Below are 27301 nucleotides of genomic sequence, written 5' to 3'. Positions count from 1 at the left end.
CAAGACCCCAGGCTTAGGAATCAGAGACCGTGGGCTCTAATCCCGCCTCCGCCACTTGTCAGCTGTGTGACTCTGGGCAAGTCACTTAACCTCTCTGTGTCCCAGTTACCTCATCTGTAAAATGGGGATGTAGATGTGAGCCCCCCATGGGCCAACTTGATTACCTTGTAACTTCCCCAGAGCTTAGAACAGTGCTTTGCACATAGTAAGCGCTTAATAAACGCCATTATTATTACCTTTGTATCTACCCTAGTGCTTAGAACAGTGCTTGGCACATAGTAAGCGCTTATCAAGCGCCATAATTGTTATTATTAGGATGGTGTTAGACACATAATAAGCCCTAAACAAATATCATAATCTCCCCCGCCAAAACCAGGGGGTACAAGTGGGCAGGGGGCTTTTTCTTTGCATTGCTGGCTACTTCCAAGAGTCCCTCGGAGGGCTGCACACATTGACTCTGTTTCCTAGCTCTATGTTGGCCACCTGCCAGAGAAGGGCAGGGGGGCCGGCCCAGCACATCCCCTGTGGCCAAGGTCATCCGGGGAAGACAAAACAGACCAAAAGCTAATCAGGCCCTCGGAGCCCCTACGGGACCGTGGCTTGCCCGGCCATGGTAGGAAAAGATTCAACTCCCCCCACTTCAAAGCCTTAGTGCTGCTGAGCACTGTTCTAAGCACTGGGTAGCTACAGGTTTATCAGATTGGACACAGTCCCTGTCACACACGGGCTTAAGTAGGAGGGAGCAGGATTTAATCCCCATTTTACAGTTGAGGAAACAGAGGCCCAGAGAAGTGATTTGCCCAAGGTCACCCGGCAAACGATCGGAAGAGTCAGGATTAGAAGCCAGGTCCTCCGACCCCCAGGCCCGAGCTCTTTCCATTTTCCCAGCCAGGTCACATCATCATCATCATCAATCGTATTTATTGAGCGCGTACTATGTGCAGAGCACTGTACTAAGCGCTTGGGAAGTACAAATTGGCAACATATAGAGACAGTCCCCACCCAACAGTAGGCTCACAGTCTAAAAGGGGGAGGCAGAGAACAAAACCGGAAGGGAAGAGTAGGAGGCGTCTCGTAACAACATATTAGGCGGTTGTGATGATGATGATGGCATTTGTTAAGCGCTTACTATGTGCAAAGCACTGTTCTAAGCGCCGAGGAGGTTACAAGGTGATCAGGTTGTCCCACAGGGGGCTCACAGTCTTAATCCCCATTTTACAGATGAAGCAACCGAGGCCCAGAGAAGTTAAGTGACTTGCCCAGCTGACATTTGGCAGAGCTGGGATTTGAACCCATGACCTCTGACTCCAAAGCCCGGGCTCTTTCCACTGAGCCACGCTGCTTCTCTGTGGGTTGTGGGGGAGAGTGATGCAGCACTGAAGCCGTTAGGATACAACTTCTGAACTACATACCGTTTTCTAGCTTCATACCTGTTTATCAGGCAACAGAAGGCACCAGCAGATCATTACACAGTACTGTTCTCACTGGGTTGAGGCGTAAAATCTTCAAAGTCTACTGCTCGAGACAAAAGAAAGAGAGGAGGTGAGACACGTCTCAAGGTTGGGGGGAATGGTCTGCCCCGATGCCCATATAATACAGCCCCTCCAGTCCACACTCTCTCCCCCCACCCCCCCGGGGTAAGAGCAAATTATTCGGGGAGGAATTCGTCAGAACCAGCATCTTAGTCTGCTTTGAGCGGCCGCAAACTCAAAAACCCCGGAGAAAAAAGGGCTCTGAAGCCGTTTTGGGTAAGATTTTCCCTTCCACAGCTTAGGGTCCGTAGGCTTGTGACCCGGGGGCACCCCCAATTACCCGACCCTCCTCCAACTCACCTCATAGAGGCCCTGAAGCAGGATTTCCCTTTCCATGGTTGGTCCTCCCATACTCCAGCGTTGTCCCCTCCTCAGCAACCTCAAATCTCTCACTGACAGAGTCGCCAACACTGGACCCAATGCTTTTTTTTTTGGTAGCATTTGTTAAGCGCTTACTCTGTGCCAGGCACTGTTCTAGGCGCTGGGGTAGATACAAGCTAATAAGGTTGGACACTGCCCTTCTCCTACATGGGGCTCTGGTTTTAATCTCCATTTTACAGATGAAGTAACTGAGGCCCAAGGTCACACAGCATGCAAGTGGAGGAGCCAGGTCCCAGGCCCATGCTGTAACCACTCGGCCACACTGCTTCCCTATAATGTTTCAGTCCCAAACTGTGGGAAACGGGGGAGCTTCTGATGGCAGGTTGGGATGCCACAGCCCAAGGATTGGACAGCATTTGAGCAAGAAACTCCACAGAATGCAGAGCTGGTCACCTTCTGGCTCTGCAAAGTCACCAAGGGGGTCAGATGCCTGGGTTCTCAGCTCAGCTCCTTCACTAGCCCGCTGTGGGATCTCGGGCATGTCGCTTGGCTTTTCCGGGTCTCCTTTTCCACATCTGTACAATGGGGATGAAGTCCTTCATCTCCTTCCCCGGGACTGCGAGCCTCGTGCTGGGGAGGGACTGGTTCCAATCTGATTATAGAGAAGCAGCGTGGACTAGTGGATAGAGCACGGACCTGGAGTCAGAAGGACCTGGGTTCTAATCCCGGCTCTGCCGCTTGTCTGCTGTGTGACCTTCAGCAGGTCTCTTCACTTCTCTGGGCCTCAGTTACCTCATCTGTCAAATGCGGATTAAGACTGTGAGCCCCATGTGGGACGGGGACTGTGTCCAACTCGATTTGCCTATATCGACCCCAGCACTCAGTATAGTGCCTGGCACATAGTGAGCGCTTAGCAAATACCAACGTTATCATCATCTTCTGACTACTCCAAGGCTAAGGACAGCGCTCTGCCCCCAGTAAGGATTTGGACACGACAATTATCATCTTTGGACGAATAGATTCCTCTACTAAATTTCTTCAAGTAGATTTATCCTCCTCCCTAGACTGTAAGCTCAGCTCACTGTGGGCACAGAATGTGTCTGTCAGCTGTCATATTATATTCATTCATTCAATCGTATTTATTGAGCGCCTACTTTGTGCACAGCACTGTACTAAGCACTTGGAAAGTACAATTCGGCAACAAATAGAGACAATTCCTACACAGTAGGGTATCCTACCCATAGTAGGCTCATAGTCTAGAAAGCACTTAGCACAGTGCTCTGCTCAAAGTGCTCAACAAATACAATTGATTCATCGGCCCAACCCACACAAATGAAAAAAAAAACCGAGACTCCCTTGAAATTTAAAGCCAGGCCGAGTCCAAGTGCTTATCAGAGTGCTCTGCACAGAGGAAGCACTCAATAAGTATGACTGAATGAACAAGCCTAGACAAGTAAGCTCGTTGTAGGCGGTCGAACATTTCTCCCGTCCCTCTCCACCTGGCCCGTTTTCTTCCCAGATACGTAACCGTGGTGTCCATTACCCGGGCGCACAGATTCCCGACGGGGTGAGTGACCAGCTGTTGGCAGACGGTGCAGAGCCCAATAAAAATTTAATGTGATAAAACCAATCAGAAGGTGCAATGGTTTTTCTCTTTAAATCAATTCACAAAGTGTAAAGGAACGAAACAATAAGGCAGGCAGCCATCTGTGGAATGATTTCATGTATACAAACAATCCAGGAAAAAAATAAAAAAAGGGACTTTAAAATCATCGTTCGATCCGTTGGGATTCGGGGGTACGGCGACACCGCCTCCGAGGAGTGGCCAGCTTTGTGGGCGATACCGCCCTGAAGCCCCCCCAGAGTTGACCTCCCCGTGGTAAAGCCCCCCGCCCGTGTCAGGCTGGGCACGGAGAATTCCCGAAGGGTGGGGGATTTTCCTTTCCATGATTCATACTCTTCTTCCGGGACTGTAAAGGTTGACGGAGAAGTCTGAGGAACAAAAGGGGAAACGTCGATAATTGGTTTCCAAGTCCAAATTTCCCGGCTCCGGGAGGTTGTGGGAAGGCAACCCCGGAGAACACCCCCGGGTAGCCATCCCGAACAAAGGCAGGCGCTTTCCGGACCATCTCAGGAGACCCCCTAGGCTTGGAGACACTCGGAAGGAAAGGGCTCAGTTGGGGTCGGCGGGGCGACGTTGGGCTCCTGTGCTCGGGACGTGGCGGCGAACGCATTTCGGCTGCTTGACAGATTCTGATGCCGGTGGGATGCTCGGTTGTTCCCCGTCGGGTGAAGAGAAAGCAGGCGGATGAAGCGTGGGGGGCGGGAGGGATACTCTGATCCTTCAAGGCGTCCCCTTGATGTTCCACTGAGTGACTGAGAACCCAGGAACTGTTGGCTGATGACTTGAACAGGTTTGGTTGTGAAGTTTGGGGTTGAGGAAGGATTTTGGTGGGGGAGGAGGGGGAGAAGGGGAAGAACGAATAATAGCCCCTGACGGTGGGGCCGTTTCTGACTCTCTACTCCTACAGCGCAGAACTTTTGGCCACAGAGAGGCAGCGGATGAACCAAATTATACCCGAACCTTCTGTGCCTCTGAACACTTGAAACGGAGGCCCTGCAGGGAGGGGAGAGGATGTCTCCGTGGTATTTTCAAACCAGAATCTGAGGAGCGTGCCTCTTTAAGGACTGGAAGCCGCACTCTTTGCGTGACTGTTCGTTGGAGGAGAATAATGCTTTCCATTGAATTAAGTTAAGCCTCGCAACCGTTGCCCCAAATTTCATGCCTAATGGGGCCAGCAGTTCGTGGGTGGCAACCGTTTGGCTCTGCAGTGTGGCACTGATACAGTCAGGGCCAATGAAAGTACCGTTACGCTTAACCGACAGTCGCCGTCCTCTTCCCTCAAGTTTGGGCCTTGACTGTTCACTTCCTGACAATTCAGAGGCGTCTGAGCCAGACACGCTTCCGACGGCCGTTTCTTACCCACGACGCCGGGCTGGAGGATCGTAATATCCGGGGCTGAAGCTCCGGAGGGTGGAGGGGTCTCATCCCGGACAAGGGCCCGAGCCCCGCGGAGGGAGGCACGGATCAAACCCTCACCCACGTCGGCAAGGCACAACGAAGGGACTTTGGCTAATTGCGGGGGGAATGGTTTTCTGACCCCGCGGGGCAGGGAGGACCCGCATCCAAACCAAAGGCCCGACCCCTGCTCTCTGACGGCAAACACGCCAACTAGGAAAACATCTCAAGGAGCCAAAGTCACCGGCGAGGACGAGACCGCTGTGGGCAAAGCTCTATCGTCTCTCCCGCCTTTACCGTTACAAGGACATCTAGGATCGCTGAAATACGATCGACTGTCGCCAGAGCGGGAAGCTATCGGTAAAGCCGTCTGCTGCGGGGCTTCTTTGGCCTGTCACCGGCAGAGGGGTGGGGAATCCTTTTTCTGTCGATGAACTGTGTGAGCCGGCTGGGGCTGGAGGTCCAAAAAATACGTAGGGCCGGACGGCAAGGGCGAGATGAAAAAAATCCACCTGAAAAAACACACTTGGGCCCCTTTATCTGACAACATGTCTCCAGGTGGCACAATAAAATAAAATTGAAACCGAGCGTGCGATAGTACACTTAGCCGATTGGTTATTCGACGGGAAGGGGGACAGCTTAAACAGAAAATCTGTGGGGGAAAATGCACCCTGTTGGCCTGTCACTAATGATTTCTGCTCATCCCACAAAACAGTATTAATTACCGCCACCCCCCCTGCACAGGGAAGTGAGATCTGATAAGTAATTGGGAAGGGAAAAAAACAACAGTCAGCACTTAAATGGGAAGGGGCTGTCTTGTGAGGGGAAGGGAGGAATGACGTACGGCAATGCAAAGGTTGTTATGGAGGGCCAGAGAGTTTCATCAGCACGTTGAAAGGGTGGAGGGTCAGGGAAAGCCAGGGGCACAAGTGCCCTAGAGGAAAAGCAGGAAAAAGACGGTAACGTCCCAAGCGACGTCTTTTCAACCGGCTTCCAACTGCCAGGAAAATGACTTTTTTTTTTTTTTTAGATTAGCGTTCAGACTTCCCTTACCAACACACCTCCTCATCCTCAAGCACAACCTAGGATACGACGAGGGAGGGTTTGCCGTTGGAACTGTCGCTCCGCTCACATTAATACTTTTGTCTTTAAAGACGACACGGAACTCAGTAGTGCTTCCGGACAAAAGGGCTGTAGAGGTGTCTTTCCTCAGTTTCCAACGGTAACTTTTAAAAGCTCCAACCCGGTCCCCCGCCCCATCTTCCGAAAGATGCTCTGGGGAGAATCGGGGCCGCTGAGGGCCGGCCCGGGCCGGAACCGGCTCCAAGATGGTGATAACGGGGATTTTTCCGGAGCGTCGCGGAGAAGAGGAATATCCTGGGAGCTTGCTCTCTCCGCGGTCCCATCTGCTTCTCCTGACCCTCTCCCTCCAGAAAACCCAAACGTTTAAAAAAAAAAATGGGTGCACAAGGCTCGCTGTGGCCTTCCGAACCCGCGCAGAAGGGCCGAGGTGCCCGGTCCCCGTCAGAGGGCAGAGACCGTGTTCAAAACAGAGGGGCGGGTGACGCGGGAGACCCCCTCACCTTATGGAAAAGGAAGTTTCCGGACACAGAGAGGAGGCAGGAGGCCAAATGGCAGAATGCCGGACTTTCCACGTCCCGGGGAGTACCCAAGTTCCGACGCGCTTCCCTTCCTAGGAACCCACATCCCACCTTCCCTGAGAATAGGGAAAGAGTCGCACCGCTATCCCAACGGCTCCTAAAAAGTCCCCTCCCTCCCCCGGCCATCGAGGATGGATTTATCCGACTGCAACCGCCAGGTTTCTAGACTACGAACGCTTCCAGGACTCCGGGCTGTTCAAGTCCCTTGGGACTCTGGAGATTCTGCCGGAAACCGGGGAGCCGCCGTGGAGCCGAAGGTCGCTGCCCACCCTAGTCCGGGCGGGGGGAGAGGCGGTGATTCCCGGACGGTTAATGTTGGTGCCCGATGGACAGGACGAGGGGGATGAGGCAGCCCAGGACCAGGGCGGCCACCTCCAGGCGGCTGAGTCCTTTCCCCCCAGCGGCGTCGGGTCTGTGGCTGTGCCCCGTGCCGCCCACCTCCGGAAGGACGTGCACCGTGGCCACGTAGAGGAACGTCCCGGCCGAGAAGAGCATGGCCACCCCCGTGGCGTTTACTTCCGAGAGGGCTTCTTTGCTGCTCTGTGGAAGTTAAACGGAGAATTGAGAGGGGCGGGAGGGAGAGACCCTAGAGGGAGGGACCGTTATAGAGCTCAGTGCGGTGCTCTGCACACAGTGAGCGCTGGACAGACAGAACCGGATGAGTGAATGAATGAGGCAGGCAGACAAGGACGGGAAGAGCCGTGTGGGCAACCTTGGCTGGCCCTGCCTGAAGCCCGGGGCGGGCAGCACTCAGTCAGTAGTCACGGGCTGCTGTGCTTCGGACTTGGGGTTTAAGAATACGTTTCACGCGCGCGCATTCGATTCCCTCCGCTCCGGGGAGGCGGCTGGTTCGGGTTAAGCCGACCCACCATTAAGGAGATCCCCTTCCAAAGATTCGCTAGGAACGTGCTTAACGGGGCGTATCCTGGGGTCTGCCAACGGCTGACTGGGCGGGCCCTACGGGAAGATTCCCACAAAATGCTTTGGCTCCGATAAACTCTCCCAGATCTTCTTTACTGATTTGTTCCTAGGGGCAGGGTGAGGCTCAGGGCGGGAACAATGCAGATGACACAAACTCCTCACCGCTGGCTTTAGAGCACTAATTCACCTCACCCTCTCCTCCCTCATCTCGCTGCTCTCCTACTACAACCAAGCCCACATATCTCACCCCTCTAATGCCAACCTTCTCACGGTACCTCAATCTCATCTATCTCGCTACCGACCTCTGGTCCGGAATGCCCTCCTTCCTTGTACCCAACGGACAATTCCTCTCCCCTACTTCGCAGCCTTACTGAAGGCCCATCTCCTCCAAGAAGCCTTCCCTAAGCCCCCTGTTCCTCTTCTCCCACTCCCTTCGGCATCGCCCTGCCTTGCTTCCTTCATTCATCCCACCCAGCCCCACAGCTCTTATGTCCGCACCTGTAATTTATTTACTTATATTGATGTCTGTTCCCCCCTCTAGACTGAAACACGTTTGTGGGCAGGGAATGTGTCTGTTGTTATATTGTTGTGCTGTACTCTCCCAAGAGCTGACCACAGTGTCCCGCACACAGTCGGTGCTGAATAAATACGAATGACTGACTGACGCTGCTGAACTCAACACATAATTTGGGTATTGGAACTCTCATACCCATCTTAGTAAAGGAAATGTAGTGGAAACGTGGACGACAAACAGCCTAATGGAAAGATCATTCATTCATTCATTCAATCGTATTTATTGAGCGCTTACTGTGTGCAGAGCGCTTGCGAAGTATACAAGTTGGCAACATATAGAGACGGTCCCTACCCAACAGTGGGCTCACAGTCTAGATCATGGTCCACGGAGTCAGAAGACCTACAATTTTCTTGTCTGTCTCCCCCTTTCAGACTGTGAGCCCGTTGTTGGGTAGGAACCGTCTCTATATGTTGCTGACTTGTACTTCCCAAGCGCCTACTACAGTGCTCTGCACACAGTAAGCGCTCAATAAATGAGTGAATGAATGAATTGTACTTTCCAAGTGCTTAGTACAGTGCTCTGCACACAGTAAGCGCTCAATAAATACGACTGAATGAATGACTGAATGAACACGCTGTCATCTTCCTTCGGCTCTGAGGGAAGAAGCTAGCTGACATTTTCCGTCAGAGGGAGGGCAGCAAACTGTTGTCAGGGGAGGAGGTCAGTCAGCCAGCCAGTCGGTCGTATTTATCGAGTGCTTACTTTGAGCAGAGCACTGGGAGAGTACAACAGAAGCAGCGTGGCTCGGTGGAAAGAGCCCGGGCTTAGGAGTCAGAGGTCTTGGGTTCTAATCCCGGCTCCGCCACTTGTCAGCTGTGTGACTTTGGGCAAGTCGCTTCACTGTGCCTCAGTTCCCTCATCTGTAAAATGGGGATGAAGACTGTGAGCCCCACGTGGGACAACCTGATCACCTTGGATCCTCCTTGGCATTTGGATGGAACAAATGCCATCCTTATTATTCCAACAGAACAAGAGACACATTCCGTGCCGACAACGAGCTCACAGCCTAGAGGGAGCCTAGGTCGGGATCACGCGGGGAGAGCCCTCCGGGCCTGCCTCGCCCCGGGGGCTGAGGGCAACTAAGGACGCAGAAATCCTCACCTTGCTCAGCCCGAGGTACGTCACCATCGACAGGACAGGGGCGGCCAGGGCAAAGACCAGCAGGTGCTTCCTGATTCGGTTCCGCTCCAGTCCGGCGTGCATCAGGAAGGAGACCAACCCAAAGGCCGCGGGCGCCTACGAGGGGAAGAACGCGGCTCACTGTGTCGGGGCTCTTCGGGACTGCCGGGCCCGGGAGTCAAAGGGACATGGGTTCTCATCCCGGCTCCGCCCCGTGTCTGCCGTGTGTCCGCGGGCAAGGCTTGTCACTTCTCTGGACCTCAGTTCCCTCGTCCGGAAAACGGGGATTGAGACTGGTGAGGCTCACGTGGGACCCGGACTGGGTCCAACCTGACTAGTTTATAGCCGCGAAGTGTAGTGGATAGAGTATTCATTCATTCAATCGTGTTTACTGAGCGCTTACTATGCGCAGAGCACTGTACGAAGCGCTTGGGATGGACTCGGGAGTCAGAAGGTCATGGGTTCTAATCTCTGCTGTGCGACCACAGGCGACAGTATCTCAGTGCTCTGCACACAGTAAGTGCTCAACAAATGCAACTGAGGCAGTGAGCCCCACATGGGACAGGGACTCTGTCCAACCCAATTTGCCTGTATCCACCCCAGTGCTTATTATAGTGCCTGGAACATATTATTCATTCGTTTATTCATTCAATCATATTTACTGAGCGCTTACTGTGTGCAGGGCACTGTACTAAGCGCTTGGGAAGTACAAGTTGGCAACATATAGAGCCCAACAATGGGCTCACAGTCTAGAAGGGGGAGACAGACAACAAACAAATCATGTAGACAGGTGTCAAAGTCGTCAGAACAAATAGAATTAAAGCTCTAGGCACATCATTAACAAAATAAATAGAATAGCAAATATGTACAAGTAAAATAGAGTAATAAATCTGTACAAATATAAATGCTATTATTATTATTATATATACAAGTGCTGTGGGGAGGGGAAGGAGGTAGGGCGGGTGGGATGGGGAAGAGGAGCACTTAAACATCATAATTATTGTTATTATTATGACTACCCCAGAGCTTAGTACACTGCCTGGCACATCTTAAACATCATAATTATTGTTATTATTATTACTACCCCAGAGCTTAGTACAGTGTCTGGCACATAGTAAGCACTTAAATACCCTCCAACCCCGACGAACACACAGAAAGAAAAAAAAAAACCCAAGAGGTGCTGCGAGCTGGAGACCTTAGGAAAGCTATGACCTTTGCCCTCTAGCAGCCTCTGCCCTTCCAGCACTTAGTACAGTGCCTGGCACATAGTAAGCACTTAACAAATACCATAATTACTATTGGGCAACCGACAGGAACTATCCACGTGCCCGATTCTCTGCCAATGGGTTGCTGGGGGCATTGAGTGCTAAGAGGAAAAATCAAGGAAAGAGTTAGCCTGTGGTTACCTGTCCATAAAAAGAAATCACAGCTGAACACGAACATGAAATCGTGAACCAGACACCCGAAAAAACAGCCATTTCTGGCACGAGCGATGGGCTGAGGGGGAACTGAGCAGAGAATGGCCGAAGTCTCACGGTCTCGCAATTCCCAACGGCTGATATCGCTCTGACGCCGAAAGGAAAGAAAAAAAAATCCTCCCTCTTGGGTCTCTGCCAAGCGGTTTCTCCGGCTGGGGTGACGGCGGGAGCCCAGGAGGTAGAGCCCTCTGAGGCCAGGCCCTCGCACTTAAACCGGAACACTCACTTTGTGTAGCATGATTGCCACGAATACGATCAGCTGGACGCTGGTCTGCGATGTAGAAGCCGCTGCTCCCAAAGCCACTCCATCAGCTAAGGACCAGGGGAAGGGAAACAAAAAAAAAAACACCATGAAAATCCTGGGTCAATGACGTGACAATAAAGGGAGCCACTGTGAACCCCTCGGAAGACACCCCCCACCCCCCCAACTTTCCACTCACAGTGGAGGAGGAGGAAGCTAATTAGAGAAGGGGTGACCCCCTCTCTCCCCACTACCACCTTAAAATGTTCTGCAGCCCCCTCCCAGAGGAGGCTTTTCCAAACCATTTCTATAATAATAATGATGATGGCATTTATTAAGCGCTTACTATGTGCAAAGCACTGTTCTAAGCGCTGGGGAGGTTACAAGGTGAGCAGGTTGTCCCATGGGGGGGCTTACAGACTTAATCCCCATTTTACGGATGAGGGAACTGAGGCCCGGAGAAGTCAAGTCACTTGCCCAAAGTCACAGAGCTGACAAGTGGCAGAGCCAGGATTTGAACCCGTGACCTCTGACTCCAAAGCCCGAGCTCATTCCACTGAGCCACTGGGCTAGAGATTGCTTTGCACAGGGAATGTGTCTATTACACTGTTCTACTGTATTCTCCCAAGTGCTTAGTGCAGTGCTCGGCACATAGTAAGCGCTCAGAAAACACAACTGAAATACGATTGAAGATCCCAACTATTCCCATCCACCCATCTCTGTTCTCACACACAAAGACCTGTTGAGAAGCAGTGTGGCCTAATGGATAGAGCGTGGACCTGGGTTCTAACCTTGGCTCCACCACTCATCTGCTTGGTGACCTTGGGCAAGTCACTTTGCTTCTCTGCGCCTCGGATATCTATAAAATGGGGATTAAGACTGGTGAGCCCCAAATGGGACGGGGACTGTGTCCAACCTGATTAGCTCGTATCTAACCCAGTGCTTAGTACAGTTCCTGGCATGGAGTAAGCGCTTTACCAAATACTATAAAAGGAAAAAAGGGCCTCTCCACGATGCTTGGTATATGGAACTCTCCCAAGTGCTCAGTATAGCGTGGCTTAGTGGAAAGAGCACGGGTTTGGGAGTCAGAGGTCATCCCACCTCCGCCACCTGTCAGCTGTGTGACTTTGGGCAAGTCACTTCCCTTCTCTGGGCCTCAGTTCCCTCATCTGTAAAATGGGGATGAAGACTGTGAGCCTCCCGTGGGACAACCTGATCACCTTGTAACCTCCCCAGCGCTTAGAGCAGTGCTTTGCACATTGTAAGTGTTTAACAAATACCATTATTATTATTATTATAGAGCTCTGCACACAGATAAGCACTCAACAAACACAACTGATTCATTCCCTTGTTGAATCTTATTTACTGAGTGCTTACCACTGGACTCGGCACTTGGGAGAGTACAATAAAACAACAAACGGACACATTCCCTGCCCACAACGAACACAAAGTCTAGAGGATCGATTGATTGATATGTTCCGCTCCCGGCGGGTGTTGGCTGGCATCTCCCCCTGCCCCCGCCGGCTAACAGGGCCCCTTGGCAACTGCCGTCTCCCTGCGGCGGGGTAAGGGAGCGGGGTGGCTCAGTGGAAAGAGCCCGGGCTTTGGAGGTCATGGGTTCGAATCCTGGCTCCGCCACATGTCTGCTGTGTGGCCTGGGGCAGGTCACTTCACTTCTCTGAGCCTCAGTCACCTCATCTGTAAAATGGGGATTAAGACTGTGAGCCCCACGTGGGACAACTTGATCACCTTGTATCCCCCCCAGCGCTTAGAACAGTGCTCTGCACATAGTAAGCGCTTAACAAATGCCATCATTAATATTATTATTATTATTATTATTATTATTCTTAAGGGAGGCTCCACTCTAGTGCCCTGTGGGAGACGGTGCCCCCTGCCCGGGACAGACTGGAGTCTGCGGCCCCGATGCCCTCCGAGGGTTCCCATGGCTCTGGGGTCTGCGGGCGGCCCGGAGGGTCTCCCTCCGAGGAACAGCCCCAGCCGCCGGGCTCGGCCCCGCACGGACTCGTCAGCCCACACGTTCTCGTAGAGGGCGGTCAGATCCCCGCCCAATGGGGGAGCGGTTCCGGGCCCACCTGGGCAAGCGCTTAGTACAGTGCTCTGCACCCAGTAAGCGCTCAATAAATACGACTGAATGAATGAATGAACGGCCCGGCCCGTCTCACCTGCGGCGTGGACGACGAGGCCCAGGGTGGTGGTGATTTTGGAACTGCCGGGTCTTGCAGCTTCTGGATCTGAAAGGCAAAGCATTGGGGGAAAGAGGGATGAGCGCACGGTCCGGCTCGGAAATGGGGAAAATTATTTACACGAGCCGATTAATATATCCCCCCCAAACCCCCGACCCCCAAACACTAGCACTATCTCCACCCCCCCATCTTACCTCCTTCCCTTCCCCACAGCACCTGTACATATGTATATATGTTTGTACATATTTGTTACTCTATTTATTTATTTATTTTACTTGTACATATCTATTCTATTTATTTTATTTTGTTAGTATGTTTGGTTTTGTTCTCTGTCTCCCCCTTTTAGACTGTGAGCCCACTGTTGGGTAGGGACTGTCTCTATATGTTGCCAACTTGTACTTCCCAAGCGCTTAGTACAGTGCTCTGCACACAGTAAGCGCTCAATAAATGCGATTGATGATGATGATGATGATGATGATCTCGTACCAACTGATGTTTCTCTTCCTCCTCTAACTCCTTATGGTGTCAAACCGGTTTTTGGAAGACGCCGGCAAGTCAGAAGGACCTGGGTTCTAATCCTGCCTCCGCCACCTGTCCGCTGTTTGACCTCGGGCAAGTCACTTCACTTCTCTGGGCCGCAGTTCCCTCATCTGTAAAACGGGGATTAAGTCTGTGGGCCCCTTGTGGGACATGGACTATGTCCAACTTGAGTAACTTATATCTACCCCAGCACTTAGTACAGCGCCTGGCACACAGTGAGCCCTTAAATACCACTGATTAAAAGAAAAAAAGGAACTCATGGAACATGTGAACAACAGCAGAATGTCAGCAGCGCTCTGCCCACGGTAGGAGCTCAGTAAATACTTTTATTTGAGTAGCCATGGGGCCCGGTCGCGGCGGTAGATTTCAGCCCAACCAGACCCAGAAGAGGGCTAGTCGCGACGGATTAGGTCCGCCGGCCGGCCAAGCTTACGAAGACGAGGTTGAGGCTTTACTCAATCAATCATATTTATTGATCGCTTACTGTGTGCAGGACCCTGTACTGAGCGCTTGGGAGAGTATGTTACACCAGAGTTAGTACACTCAGCATCTCTTTTTGTCACCACCAGACATTGGCTTCCCCTATTCCAGCCCTGCAGGAAGGCAAGAGGCCAATTCTTTGGTGGGTGCACCAAAGAAGAAAACCTTCATGGACTCTGTGCTGTGTAAGAGCAGGCAGGTTAGAGAAAAGTTTATTACGGCGAGCGTTTCTTCTATCACTAATAGATTAGAACCCAGGTCCCTCCGACAGGCAGTCCCGGGCTCTATCCACGAGGCCACACTACTTCATAAAAGGCAAATTCCACAAGAAACAGCAGTGGCAAATGCATAATCCTATTAATAATGATAACACTGATCGCTCAATCGTATTTATTGAGTACGGTGTGCTGGACACTGTACTAAGCGCTTGGGGGAGTACAGTGCAATAATTACGCATTCCCCGTCCCAGCGAGCTTACCGATGATGTCTGTTAAGCCAAGTATCGTACAGCGCTTAGAACAGTTCTTTGCACACAGAAAGTGCTTAATAAATGCCATCATTATTATTATTATTAGGTACTGGGGTAGAAACTAGATAATCAGGATAGGCACGGTCCTTGTCCCGCAGTCTGAAGGGGAGGGAGAACGGGTATTTCACCCCTGATTTACAGATGATGAAACCAAGGCCCGAAGAAGTGAAGTGACTCACCCAAGGAAACGCAGCAGGCGAGTAGCGGAGCCAGGATTAGAACCCAGATCCTCCAGACTCCCAGCCCTAGGCCCTTTCCCTCTTTGCCTTTTTTTGTTCTTGTTTTTTTAATGGTACTCGTTAAGTGCTTACTACGTGCCAGGCACTGTACTAAGCACTGAGTAAGCCCATTTGTTGGGTAGGGACTGTCTCTGTATGTTGCTGACTTGTACTTTGAGAAGCAGCGGGGCTCAGTGGAAAGAGCCCAGGCTTTGGAGTCAGAGGTCATGGGTTCAAACCCCGGCTCTGCCAATTGTCAGCTGGGTGACTTTGGGCAAGTCACTTCACTTCTCTGGGCCTCGGTTCCCTCATCTGTAAAATGGGGATTAAGACTGTGAGCCCCCCGTGGGACAACCTGATCACCTTGTAACCTCCCCAGCGCTTAGAACAGTGCTTTGTACATAGTAAGCGCTTAATAAATGCCATTATTATTATTATTATTATTATTCCCAAGCACTTAGTACAGTGCTCTGCACACACTAAGTGCTCAATAAGTACAACTGAATGAATGAATGCGATAAATACAAGCTAATCAGGTTGGACACAGTCCCTGTCCCACGTGGGTGGCCTTTATTCCCATATTACAGATGAGGGAACTGAGGCACAGAGAAGTGAAGTGGCTTGTCCAAGGAATGGCAAACTTCCCGTGAGAATCAGAGCTCCTCATCCCCTCAGGGAAGAGAAGGGTCCGGTTGGCCTGGGAGCGGCACCTCGCTTGCTCTCACTGAACTTAGAAGCAGCATGCCTTAGTGGATGGAGCCTGGGCCTGGGAATCAGGAGGACCTGGGTTCTAATCCCGGCTCCGCCCCTTGTCGGCTGGGTGCCCTTGGGCGAGTCACTTCACTCCTCTGGGCCTCGGTTCCCTCATCTGTAAAGTGAGGATTAAGACTGTGAGCCCCACGTGGGACAGGGATTGTGTCCAACCTTGTATCCACCCCAGCGCTTACAACAGTGCCTGGCACACAGTAAGCACGTAACAAATACCCTGACAAGAAAAGAAAAATAAAAAACTTTCCCACAGTTGACAGCAACCCCCTCCGGATCCTCAGTCAGTCAGTCACTGGTATTTACTGAGCGCCTCCCATGTACAGAGCAGTGTACTAAGCCCTTGGGAGAGGACGATACAATGACACATCCCCCACCCACAATGATCTTACAGCCGCTTTCCACAGGCAGGTATATGTCCTCTCCCAAGCGCTTAGTATAGCGCTCTGCACACGGTAAGTGCTCGATAAATACGACTGACTGATCCTAAACTGTAAGCTCATTGTGGGCAAGGAATGTGTCTGTTATATTGCTCTGTAGCGCTCTGCACACAGTAAGCGCTCGATAGATACGACTGACTCAAAACTGTAAACTCGTTGTGGGCAGGGAACATGTCTCTTCATTCATTCATTCCCTTCCCCACAGCACCTGTATATATGTATGTACATATTTATTACTCTATTTATTTATTTATTTATTTTACCTGTACATATCTATTCTATTTATTTTATTTTGTTAGTATGTTTGGTTTTGTTCTCTGTCTCCCCCTTTTAGACTGTGAGCCCACTGTTGGGTAGGGACTGTCTCTATATGTTGCCAACTTGTACTTCCCAAGTGCTTAGTACAGTGCTCTGCACACAGTAAGCGCTCAATAAATATGGCTGAATGAATGAATCAATCGTATTTATTGAGCGCTTACTGTGTGCAGAGCACTGTACTAAGCGCTTGGGAAGTACAAGTTGGCAACATATAGAGACGGTCCCTACCCAGCATTCATTCATTCAATCGCATTTGTTGAGCGCTTACTGTGTGCAGAGCACTGTACTAAGCGCTTGGGAAGTACAAGTTGGCAACATATAGAGACGGTCCCTACCCAACATTCATTCATTCAATCGTATTTGTTGAGCGCTTACTGTGTGCAGAGCACTGTACTAAGCGCTTGGGAAGTACAAGTTGGCAACGTATAGAGACGGTCCCTACCCAACATTCATTCATTCAATCGTATTTGTTGAGCGCTTACTGTGTGCAGAGCACTGTACTAAGCGCTTGGGAAGTACAAGTTGGCAACATATAGAGACGGTCCCTACCCAACATTCATTCATTCAATCGTACTTGTTGAGCGCTTACTGTGTGCAGAGCACTGTACTAAGCGCTTGGGAAGTACAAGGTTGGCAACATACGGAGACGGTCCCTACCCAACAGCGGGCTCACAGCACTCTCCCGAGCGCTTAGTATAGCGCTCTGCACACAGTCAGCACTCAATAAATAGGACCGAAAGGCCCGGAAGGTGGTGGCGGCGGTCCTCACGGGCCCGGCGGGAGGCGCTTACCGTCGGCGGCGTGGACGTGGGAGCTCCCGATCTGGTCGACGAGCAGCATGAAGACGAAGCCCAGGACGAGGGAGACGCCGATGTAGGCGTGCAGCTGCGCGTGGTCGTGGCCGTCCTCGGGGCCGTGCTGGTGGCCGGGCCCGGGCCCGGGCTCCGCCTCCTGGACCACGGACATCTCCGCCGCTCCGTCCGACGCCATCGCCTTCTGCCCTTCGCTGGCCTGGTGTGTCTTCCCTAATGCACCGCAGAAAAACGCAGCCACATCTCACGCGGAAGAAAATCCGCACGGTGCCGTTTGTTAAGCGCCGCCAGTGGCAGAGCCTAGCCCATCCGGTCGGACGCGGTCCGTGTCCCGCGTGGGGCTCGCAGTCTTCATCCCCGTTTCACGGATGAGGGAACTGGGGCCCAGGGGAGTCCAGTGACTCGACCCGGGTCTCCCAGCAGACCCGGTGGGATTAGAACCCGGGTCCTTCTGACTTCCAAGCCCAGGCTCTATCCGCTAGGGCCCCACTAGTTTGTTGTGGCCAGGGAATGTGTCTGTTTATTGCTGTACTGTACTCTCCCAAGCGTTTATTACAGTGCTCTGCATACAGTAAGCACTCAATAAATACGACAGACTACGTACAGTAACCCCCAAGCTCTAAGCTCCCATTTTTTGTCCTAATTCCAAAGGCCTCTGCTTTCCATTTTCCATCCTTGTACTTTCCAAGCGCTCAGTACAGTGCTCTGCACACAGTAAGCGCTCAATAAATATGACTGAAATGAATGAATGAATCCTGCTACATTAACAACACAGGCCTTATGTTAACTTTTTTCTTTTATTCACCCATCTTCAGCCCCATGGCACTTTGTACCTAGTCAAAATTTATTTATAATGTCTTGCCTCCCTTTTTAAACTCTAAGCACACAGTAAGCGCTCAATTAAGCGCTCAATAAATCCGACTGAATTGAATGAATGAATCCTGCTACATTAACAACACAGGCCTTACATTAACTTTTTTCTTTTATTTACCCATCTTCAGCCCCATGGCACCCTGTACCTAGTCAAAATTTATTTATAATAATGTCTTGCCTCCCTTTTTAAACTCTAAGCACACAGTAAGCGCTCAATTAAGCGCTCAATAAATCCGACTGAATTGAATGAATGAATCCTGCTACATTAACAACACAGGCCTTACATTAACTTTTTTCTTTTATTCACCCATCTTCAGCCCCATGGCACTTTGTACCTAGCCAAAATTTATTTATAATAATGTCTGCCTCCCTTTTTAAACTCTAAGCACACAGTAAGCGCTCAATTAAGCGCTCAATAAATACGACTGAATTGAGTGAATGAATCCTGCTACACTAACAACACAGGCCTTACGTTAACTTTTTTCTTTTATTCACCCATCTGCACTTTGTACCAAGCCAAAATTTATTTATAATAATGTCTGCCTCCCTTTTTAAACTCTAAGCACACAGTAAGCACTCAATTAAGCGCTCAATAAATACGACTGAATTGAGTGAATGAAAACTGCTACACTAACAACACAGGCCTTACATTAACTTTTTTCTTTTATTCACCCATCTTCAGCCCCATGTTACTTTGTACCTAGCCAAAACTTATTTATAATAATGTCTGCCTCCCTTTTTAAACTCTAAGCACACAGTAAAGCGTTCAATTAAGCGCTCAATAAATACAACTGAATTGAGTGAATGAATCCTGCTACACTAAGAACACAGGCCTTACGTTAACTTTTTTCTTTTATTTACCCATCTTCAGCCTCATGGCACTCTGTACCTAGTCAAAATTTATTTATAATAATGTCTTGCCTCCCTTTTTAAACTCTAAGCACACAGTAAGCGCTCAATTAAGTGCTCAATAAATCCGACTGAATTGAATGAATGAATCCTGCTACATTAACACAGGCCTTACATTAACTTTTTTCTTTTATTCACCCATCTTCAGCCCCATGGCACTCTGTACCAAGCCAAAATTTATTTATGATAATGTCTGCCTCCCTTTTTAAACTCTAAGCACACAGTAAAGCGTTCAATTAAGCGCTCAATAAATACAACTGAATTGAGTGAATGAATCCTGCTACACTAAGAACACAGGCCTTACATTAACTTTTTTCTTTTATTCACCCATCTTCAGCCCCATGGCACTTTGTACCTAGCCAAAATTTATTTATATTAATGTCTGCCTCCCTTTTTAAACTCTAAGCTCCTTGAGGGCATGGAACGTGTCTACTACCTGTTATACTGTACTCTCCCAAGAGCTAAGTACAGAGCTCTGTGCACAGAGGGCATTCAATAAACACGACCGATTGATGAAGAGTCCGCTCCAAGCTGACGTGGCCGGATGCCAAGGCCGAAGGCCGTGTTTTCAGTTCTGAGGATTTCAGGCGCTGCCAGCTAACGGGGGACGATAATTAAAAGGCAAGAGGCCCATCCTTCAGGCCAAATTCAGTCGGGGAGAAGGGAGGAGCAGTGTGGCCAAATGGATAGAGCACAGGCCTGGGAGTCGGAGGACCTGGGTTCTAATCCTCGCTCCGCCACTTGACTGCTGTGTGACCTTGGGTAAGTCACTTCACTGGGCCTCGGTTCTCTCATCTGTTAAATGGGGACCGTGACTGCGAGCCCCGTGTGAGGCGGGGGCTATGTCCGACCCGATTAGCTTGTATCGACCTCAGCACTTAGTACACTGCCTGGTATACACTAAGCGCTAGGCAAATACCATTAAAATAAAAAAACCCAAGGGGAAAAAAGGACCGGTCACCCTGGTTGTACTAAACCTTTAATTGAAGGAAGTGGTGGCCCTGGTAAAAATATTTGTGTGTAGGAACACTAGGGATCAGAACAAATATTGGCTTCATTCCCCAAGGCACAAAAGACTGCCACCCTTTAGATGCTCTCTGACTCAGCTCATCTTGTTGGATTTGCATCTCACGGTCTCCTTTCCTTTTTTATCAGGTTTGCGCTAGGAACTGTACAAGGCCCTGGGGTAGAAAATAACAATCATGCTACTAATAATAATTGTGGTATTTGTTAAGCACTCACTATGGGCCAGGTACTGCTCTAAGCACTGGGGTGGATACACTGTAAAAATCTACATCCTCAGCAATAAAATGGAGCTCAGGTAACCGCCTACACCTTAAAATATGTTTTAAATGTCCAGAGAAAATATCCTCCTCCTCCTCGGGTCGACGATTCACTCGTTTAGGAACTTTCAAGAGTGCCTTTCGTTCCCCCAGGAAACCTGACGAGAATTCTTTCAGGTGAAACTCGCTCCATGCCCATCCACGGCTCCAAAATATGGCAACGATGAGATGAGAATCAGATAAAACACATTAATCACCTTCCTTCTGCCTAATGGTCTAGTGAGTCTGTTCAGGTAAATCAAACATACGGGCATTCTCATATTATAGCAGTGTGACATAGTGGATAGAGCAAGGGCTTGGGAGTTAGAAGGTCAAGGGAATGGGATTCAAGGTCAGAAGCCAGAACAAAACCCTTTTTACTCCGGGCTAAAATGAAATTAAAATTCACCAACGGCAGTGACGGTAATAACAATGACTGCGGTAGTGATTAAGCGTTTACTATGGGCCAAGCACTGTGCTAAAAGCTGAGGTAGATATAAGATAATCAGTTCCCACATGGGGCTCCCAGACTATGTAGGAAGGAGGACAGGTATTGAATCCCCATTTGACAGATGAGGGAACTGAGCCACAGACAAGTGACTTGCCCAAGGTCACCCGGCAGACACGTGGCGGAGACAGGATTAGAACCCAGGTGCTCTTTCCACGAGGCCATGCTGCTTCTTAAGAATAATATTAATGATAATAATGGTATTTGTTAATCGCTTACAATGTGTCAAGCACTGTTCTAAGCGCTGGGGTGGACACCGGCAAGTTGGTTTGGACACAGTCCCTGTCCCACATGGGGCTCACAGACTTCATCCCCGTTTTCCAGATGAGGTAACTGAGGCTCAGAGAAGTGACTTACCCAAGGTCACGCAGCAGACAAGCGGCGGACCCGGGATTAGAACCCAGGACCTTCTGACGCCCAGGCCTGTGCTCTATCCTCTAGATCCTGCTGCTTCTCTATTAAGCGCTGCATGCAGAACACTGTACTAAACGCTGGAAGACACTACCCATATGTGAATTAGACATAGGCCCTCTTCCCCTCACCCCTAATTTGCCATTCTCTAACACTCTGCTGATTCCCAAGGTGCAGATATCAGAGCCAAGAGAAAAACTCAGGTGTGGAACATTGGGATAAATACAGAAACATTCCATTACTGGAATATCAGGGTATTTGTACTGCACGCCGTTTACACACTGGATTAAACTTCAATCTCTTGGCTGTAAAACCGGATTAACTGGAAAAAATGCTAGTTTGCGAGCTCATCAATCAATTCTCCCTGGGAGTCTTCTATACTTGTGGGAGGAAAAAAGCCAGTAGGGAAGTAAGAGAAATTCTTTAATCAAACAATCAATGTTACTTATTGAGTGCTTACTGTGTGTAGAGCGCTATACTAAACCCTTGGGAGAGTACAATAGAATACAACATACATATTCTCTGCCCACAACAAGTTTACAGTCCGGAGGGGGAGAAAGACATTAATATTTCTCCAACAACTCAAAATAATAATAATAATGATGGCATTTATTAAGCACTTACTATGTGCAAAGCACTGTTCTAAGTGTTGGTGAGGTTACAAGGAGATCAGCTTGTCCCACGGTGGGCTCACAGTCTTAATCCCCATTTTATAGGTGAGGGAACTGAGGCCCAGAGAATAATAACAACGATGGCATTTGTTAAGTTCTTACTATGTGCAAAGCACTGTTCTAAGCGCTGGTGAGGTTACAAGGAGATCAGCTTGTCCCACGGTGGGCTCACAGTCTTAATCCCCATTTTACAGGTGAGGGAACTGAGGCCCAGAGAAGTGAAGCGACTTGCCCAAGGTCACACAGCTGGCAATTGGCAGAGCCGGAATTCGAACCCACGACCCCTGACTCCAAAGCCCGTGCTCTTTCCGCTGAGCCACGCTGCTTCTCTTCTCACAACCCAGCCCGCACACTTGGCTCCTCTGATGCCAACCGCCTCACTGAACCTCGTCCTGCCTCTGGCTCTCCCTCCTCAAATCCGACAGACAATTCCTCTACCCCTCTTCAAAGCCTTAAGCGTGGCTCAGTGGAAAGAGCCCGGGCTTGGGAGTCGGAGGTCATGGGTTCTAATCCTGGCTCCGCCACATGTCTGCTGTGTGACCTTGGGCAAATCACTTCACTTCTCTGAGCCTCAGTTCCCTCATCTGTAAAATGGGGATGAAGCCTGTGAGCCCCACGGGGGACAACCTGATCACCTTGTATTCCCCCCCTCAGTGCTTTGCACATAGTGAGCGCTTAAATGCCATCATTATTATTATCTCCTCCTCGACTAAGCCCTCCTTTCCTCTTCTCCCACTTCCTTCTGTGTCACCCTGACTTGCTCCCTTTATTCATCCCCTCCCTCACCGCCACAGCACTTATGACTGCCAGCTGTGTAACTTTGGGCAAGTCACTTCACTTCTCTGGGCCTCAGTCCCCTCATCTGTAAAATGGGGATGAAGACTGTGAGCACCCCGTGGGACAACCTGATCACCCTGTAACCTCCCCAGCGCTTAGAACAGTGCTTTGCACACAGTAAGCGCTTAATAAATGCTATCATTATTATTATTATATCTGTCTGTCTCCCCCTCTAGACTACAAATCCCTCCTCTGCCATGGTGTATATATGTATATATGTTTGTATGTATTTATTACTCTATTTTATTTGTACATACTTAATTCTATTTATTTTATTTTGTTAATACGTTTTGTTTTGTTCTCTGTCTCTCCCTTCTAGACTGTGAGCCCACTGCTGGGTAGGGACCGTCTCTATATGTTGCCAACTTGTACTTCCCAAGCGCTTAGTACAGTGCTGTGCACACAGTAAGCGCTCAATAAATACGATTGAGTGAATGAATATAAGCTCATTGTGGGCAGGGAATGTGTCTGTTTACTGTTCTACTGCACTCTCCTGAGTGCTTGGAAAGAGCACAGGCTTTGGAGTCAGAGGTCATGGGTTCAAATCCCAGCTCCGCCAATTGTCAGCTGCGTGACCTTGGGCAAGTCACTTCACTGGGCCTCAGTTACCTCATTTGTAAAATGGGGATTAAGACTGTGAGCCCCCCATGGGACAATGCCCCCAGTGCTTAGAACAGTGCTTTGCACATAATAAGCGCTTAATAAATGTCATCATTATTATCATTATTATTACTCTGCACACAGTAAGCACTCAATAAATACGATTAACTGCCTGACTGATCATTTCAATCACCGGGAGCAAGAAGTGTCTTCACATGGCAAGTGGCACACATTGCTGGTATCTGGCCATAAACCCTAGGGACTTGGACTTATCTGTACATATCTGCAATTTATTTATTTAGATATCTATTTATCTGTATGATTGTCTGTCTCGCCCTCTAGACTGTGCACTCACTGTGGGCAGGAATGTGTCTTTGTTGTTATATTGTACTCTCCCAAGCGCTTTCCCCACAGCAAGCGCTGAATAAATACGACTGAATGAATGAACTTAAGTTCCACTCACCCAAGACCCCATTAGCCAAAGAATGAAGCCTGCAGCCACAGGTTCAGGGTGAAGATGAAGCAGTGTGGCCTACTGGATTGAGCACAGTCCTGGGAGTCATCCTGGCTTCTAACCCTGGCTCCGCCACTTGTCTCCTGGGAGACCTTGGACAAGTCACTTCACTTCTCTGGGCCTCAGTTCCCTCATCTGTAAAATGGGGATTAAGACGCTGAGCCCTATGTGGGATAGGGACTTTGTCCAACCCTATTATCTAGTATCTTTCCCAGCGCGTAGAACAGTGCCTGAACATAGTAAGCGTCTCGGTGCGGCAGGTACACCTATCACGGCAGAGGAGGGATTTAATTCTTCCGTCAGCGCCTGAATCCTAGACTGTACGATAAACTCTAGAATGCAAGCTCATTGTGGGCAGGGAATATGTCTGTTTATTGTTATACTGTACTCTCTCAAGTGCTTAGCACAGGGCACTACACACAGTAAGTGCTCAATAAATACAATCAAATGAATGAATGAATCCTCTTTGACCACAAAATACCAGGGAAGGGATCACCACTCTTTGGCCACGACATCTCCAGGGTGGCTTCTTTCTTCTCTAGCCGCCCAGCAAGAGCACATCCCAGCCTGACCGCTCCATCGGCCTCCTTGCTTACCGCCCCAAGGTCAGCCTGGTCCCCTCTCTGGTCAACACTCCCCTTTCCTGCCAGGATCGTTTTTCTAAAATATCATTCAGCATGCGCCTCCCTGCTCCTCAAAAATCTCCGGTGCTTGCCCGATCCTCTCTCCGTTAAGCAGAAACTAATGTGTATGTTATATTGTTCTCTCCCAAATGCTTAGTACAGTGCTCCTGGACTCAGTCAGCGCTCAATAAATAGGACTGACTGATAATCACCTTCCCCCCACAACCTACTTACACACACTCTCCTTTTTTATTTTCATTTTATGGCATCGGTTAAAGCGCTTACCATGTGCCAGGCACCAAACTACGTGCTGGGGTAGATACAAGACAACACGGGAAGCAGCGTGGCTCAGTGGCAACAGCCCGGGCTTTGGAGTCAGAGGTCATGGGTTCAAATCCTGGCTCTGCCAATTGTCAGCTGTGTGACTTTGGGCAAGTCACAACTTCTCTGTGCCTCAGTTACCTCATCTGTTAAATGGGGATTAAGACTGTGAGCCCCCTGTGGGACAACCTGATCACCTTGTAACCTCCCAGCGCTTAGAACAGTGCTTTGCACATAGTAAGCGCTTAATAAATGCCATCATCATTATTATTATTATAATCAGTTTCGCCACAGCCCACAGGGGGCTCATGGTCTTCATCCCCGTTTTACGGATGAGGTAACCAAGGCCCAGAGAAGTGAAATGACTCATCCAAGGTCACGCAACAGACAAGTGCTGGAGTTGGGATCTACCCATTCTGTTCTGCGCTTTTCTAAGTACTCTGCCACTCGGCTGCTGCGGGCCTTTGGGCGGGTTACTACTCTTCTCTGTGCTTCGGTTCCCTCTTGTCTTACGCTGTCGAGTCGCCTCCGAGCCAGAGCGACGCCATGGACACATCTCTCCCAAAACGTCCCACCTCCCTCACCTGTAATAAAACGGAGACTGAAACTGAGCCCCTTGTGGGGCATGATTTATGTCCACTCTACCTTGCACCTACTCTGGTGCTTAGAACGATGCTTAGCACATAGTAAGTGCTTCACAAATAGCACCAAAAAAAAAAAAAAAAGGATGCAGGGGAGTGAGAAAGGGAGAGAGAAGCAGGATTTTTCACGCTAACGGGACAGCGGTTCTGAGCAGCAAGTGAATTTCTCACCCGCTTGGTCTCCAAGCAGATAAGCCTTAAATAATGGGGAGGTTTAGCTCCTCTCTCACCCTCCAGAATATCTTCGTAGAGGGCGTGCACTCCTTCGGGAACGATGACGGCCAGTGCGGTCCCACACAGGAGCCCGGCGCCCAGGACGGTCACCAGCTTCAGTCTCTCCTATAAAGCCAACAGAGGAGCTATTAGCAGGTTTCATTCATCGACGGCGGGGGGAAAGAAAAAAAATGTCACGGGGATGCTCTTTGGACTCAGGCTTCCGTCTCCGGAGATTCTTAAAGCAGGATGCCCATCTTCTGGAGTTTGGAAACCAGTGAAGCGGGGCTTGGCTTTACTCATTTATTTTCTTTAATGGTATTTGTTAAGCGTTTATGATGCGTCAGGCACTGTTCCTTCCTTCCTTCCTTCATTCAACAGTATTTATGGAGTGCTTACTGAGTGCTCAACGCTGTACTAAGCGCTGGGGAGAATACAACAATAAGCAGACACATGCCCTGCCCACACTGAGCTTGCAATCCAGAGGGAGAGACAGACACTGTTCTAAGCGCTGAGGTTGATACAAGGTTGGACACACACCCTGTCCCACATGGGGCTCAGTCGTGAACCCCATTTTTCAGATAAGGTCACTGAATTCCAGAGAATCAACGTCAATTATATTTATTGAGCACTTACTGTGTGCAGAGCACTGTATTACGCACTCTGAGAGAGTACAACGTAACAATCAACATTCGCTGCCCACAAGGGGCTTAAAAAACCTGGAGATCTGGCTCTACTTCAAACGCTGCCCTTCTCCGGGTGACCTGAAGAGAGTCAATTCATCCGTGCCTTGCGTCCTCAACCTGTTAAATGGGGGACAACGACAGGCCCCTGCAGATCTTTCAGGAACAAGAAGTGGGTTAGACGCCCACAAGTCGCTTTAAACTTCCCGAGAATGGGCATCTCTGCCACCGGGTTGATTACAATTTCGCTTCAGAGCCACGGCTCTGAAGATGTAGATGTAGGTGACTTGTCTGTCTCTCCCTTGTCAAGCAGCAGACCTCCACGGCCTGGCGGACAGCAGACAGACCCACACAGGCCGGCAACCTACGGCTCGGAATCGTCTCCAGCCTCTCCTCAGAACCCAATAATAATTGTGGTATTTGTTAAGCGCTTACAATGTGCCAGGCACTGTACTAAGTGCTGGGGTGGATACAAGCAAATCAGGTTGGACACAGTACCTGTCCCACATACGGCTCACAGCCTTCATCCCCATTTTTCAGATGAAGTAACGGAGGCCCAGAGAAGTGAAGTGACTTACCCAAGGCCACTCAGCAGACAAGTGGCGGAGCCGGGATTAGAACCCAGGTCTTCTGACACCCAGGCCCGTGCTCTATCAACAACACCATGTTGTTTGTCTACACAAATGTGTCACTTTGAACAGGGAGGGGGTAGGGATGAGTTATTACTGCTACTACTACTACAAATAATAATAATACTAATGATGATATTTATTAAGTACTTACTAAGGGCCAAGTACTTTTAAAAATTTTTTGTGGTATTTCTTACGTGCTTACTACGTGTCAGGGACGGTACTAAGCGCTGGGCTTGATAAAAGCTAATCAGGTTGGACACAGTACCTGTCCCAGGTAGGGCTCCCAGCCTTAATCCCCCTTTTCCAGATGAAGTAACTGAGGCCCAGAGAAGTGAAGTGACTGGCCCAAGGCTACACAGCAGACATGTGGT

At 49.8% G+C, this 27301-nt stretch overlaps 2 protein-coding genes across 2 annotated transcripts in view; both read right to left on the bottom strand.

Moving 5' to 3' along the window:
• The window catches only part of PLEKHD1 (pleckstrin homology and coiled-coil domain containing D1), a 29860-nt gene extending 28410 nt beyond the window's left edge, over positions 1-1450 (bottom strand). The window contains exon 1 of the mRNA XM_038765647.1: positions 1431-1450. The gene's annotated coding sequence lies outside the window, so the exon portion shown is untranslated. The remainder of the gene's footprint in view (positions 1-1430) is intronic.
• Positions 1451-3446: 1996 nt separating this feature from the next.
• The window catches only part of SLC39A9 (solute carrier family 39 member 9), a 40339-nt gene continuing 16484 nt past the window's right edge, over positions 3447-27301 (bottom strand). Inside the window, exons 2-7 of the mRNA XM_038765509.1 lie at positions 25633-25741; positions 17152-17385; positions 13050-13118; positions 10852-10937; positions 9130-9264; positions 3447-7073 (exon numbers count right to left, since the gene is read on the bottom strand). Coding sequence (XP_038621437.1) covers positions 6843-7073; positions 9130-9264; positions 10852-10937; positions 13050-13118; positions 17152-17385; positions 25633-25741 — 864 coding nt within the window. The 3' untranslated portion in view covers positions 3447-6842. The remainder of the gene's footprint in view (positions 7074-9129; positions 9265-10851; positions 10938-13049; positions 13119-17151; positions 17386-25632; positions 25742-27301) is intronic.

This window comes from Tachyglossus aculeatus, chromosome 23 (genome assembly GCF_015852505.1).
Source record: "Tachyglossus aculeatus isolate mTacAcu1 chromosome 23, mTacAcu1.pri, whole genome shotgun sequence".
Taxonomy (NCBI): Eukaryota; Metazoa; Chordata; class Mammalia; order Monotremata; family Tachyglossidae; genus Tachyglossus; species Tachyglossus aculeatus.
The sequence above is the reverse complement of the archived record's forward strand: the minus strand, read 5'-3'. Positions and strand labels throughout refer to the sequence as shown.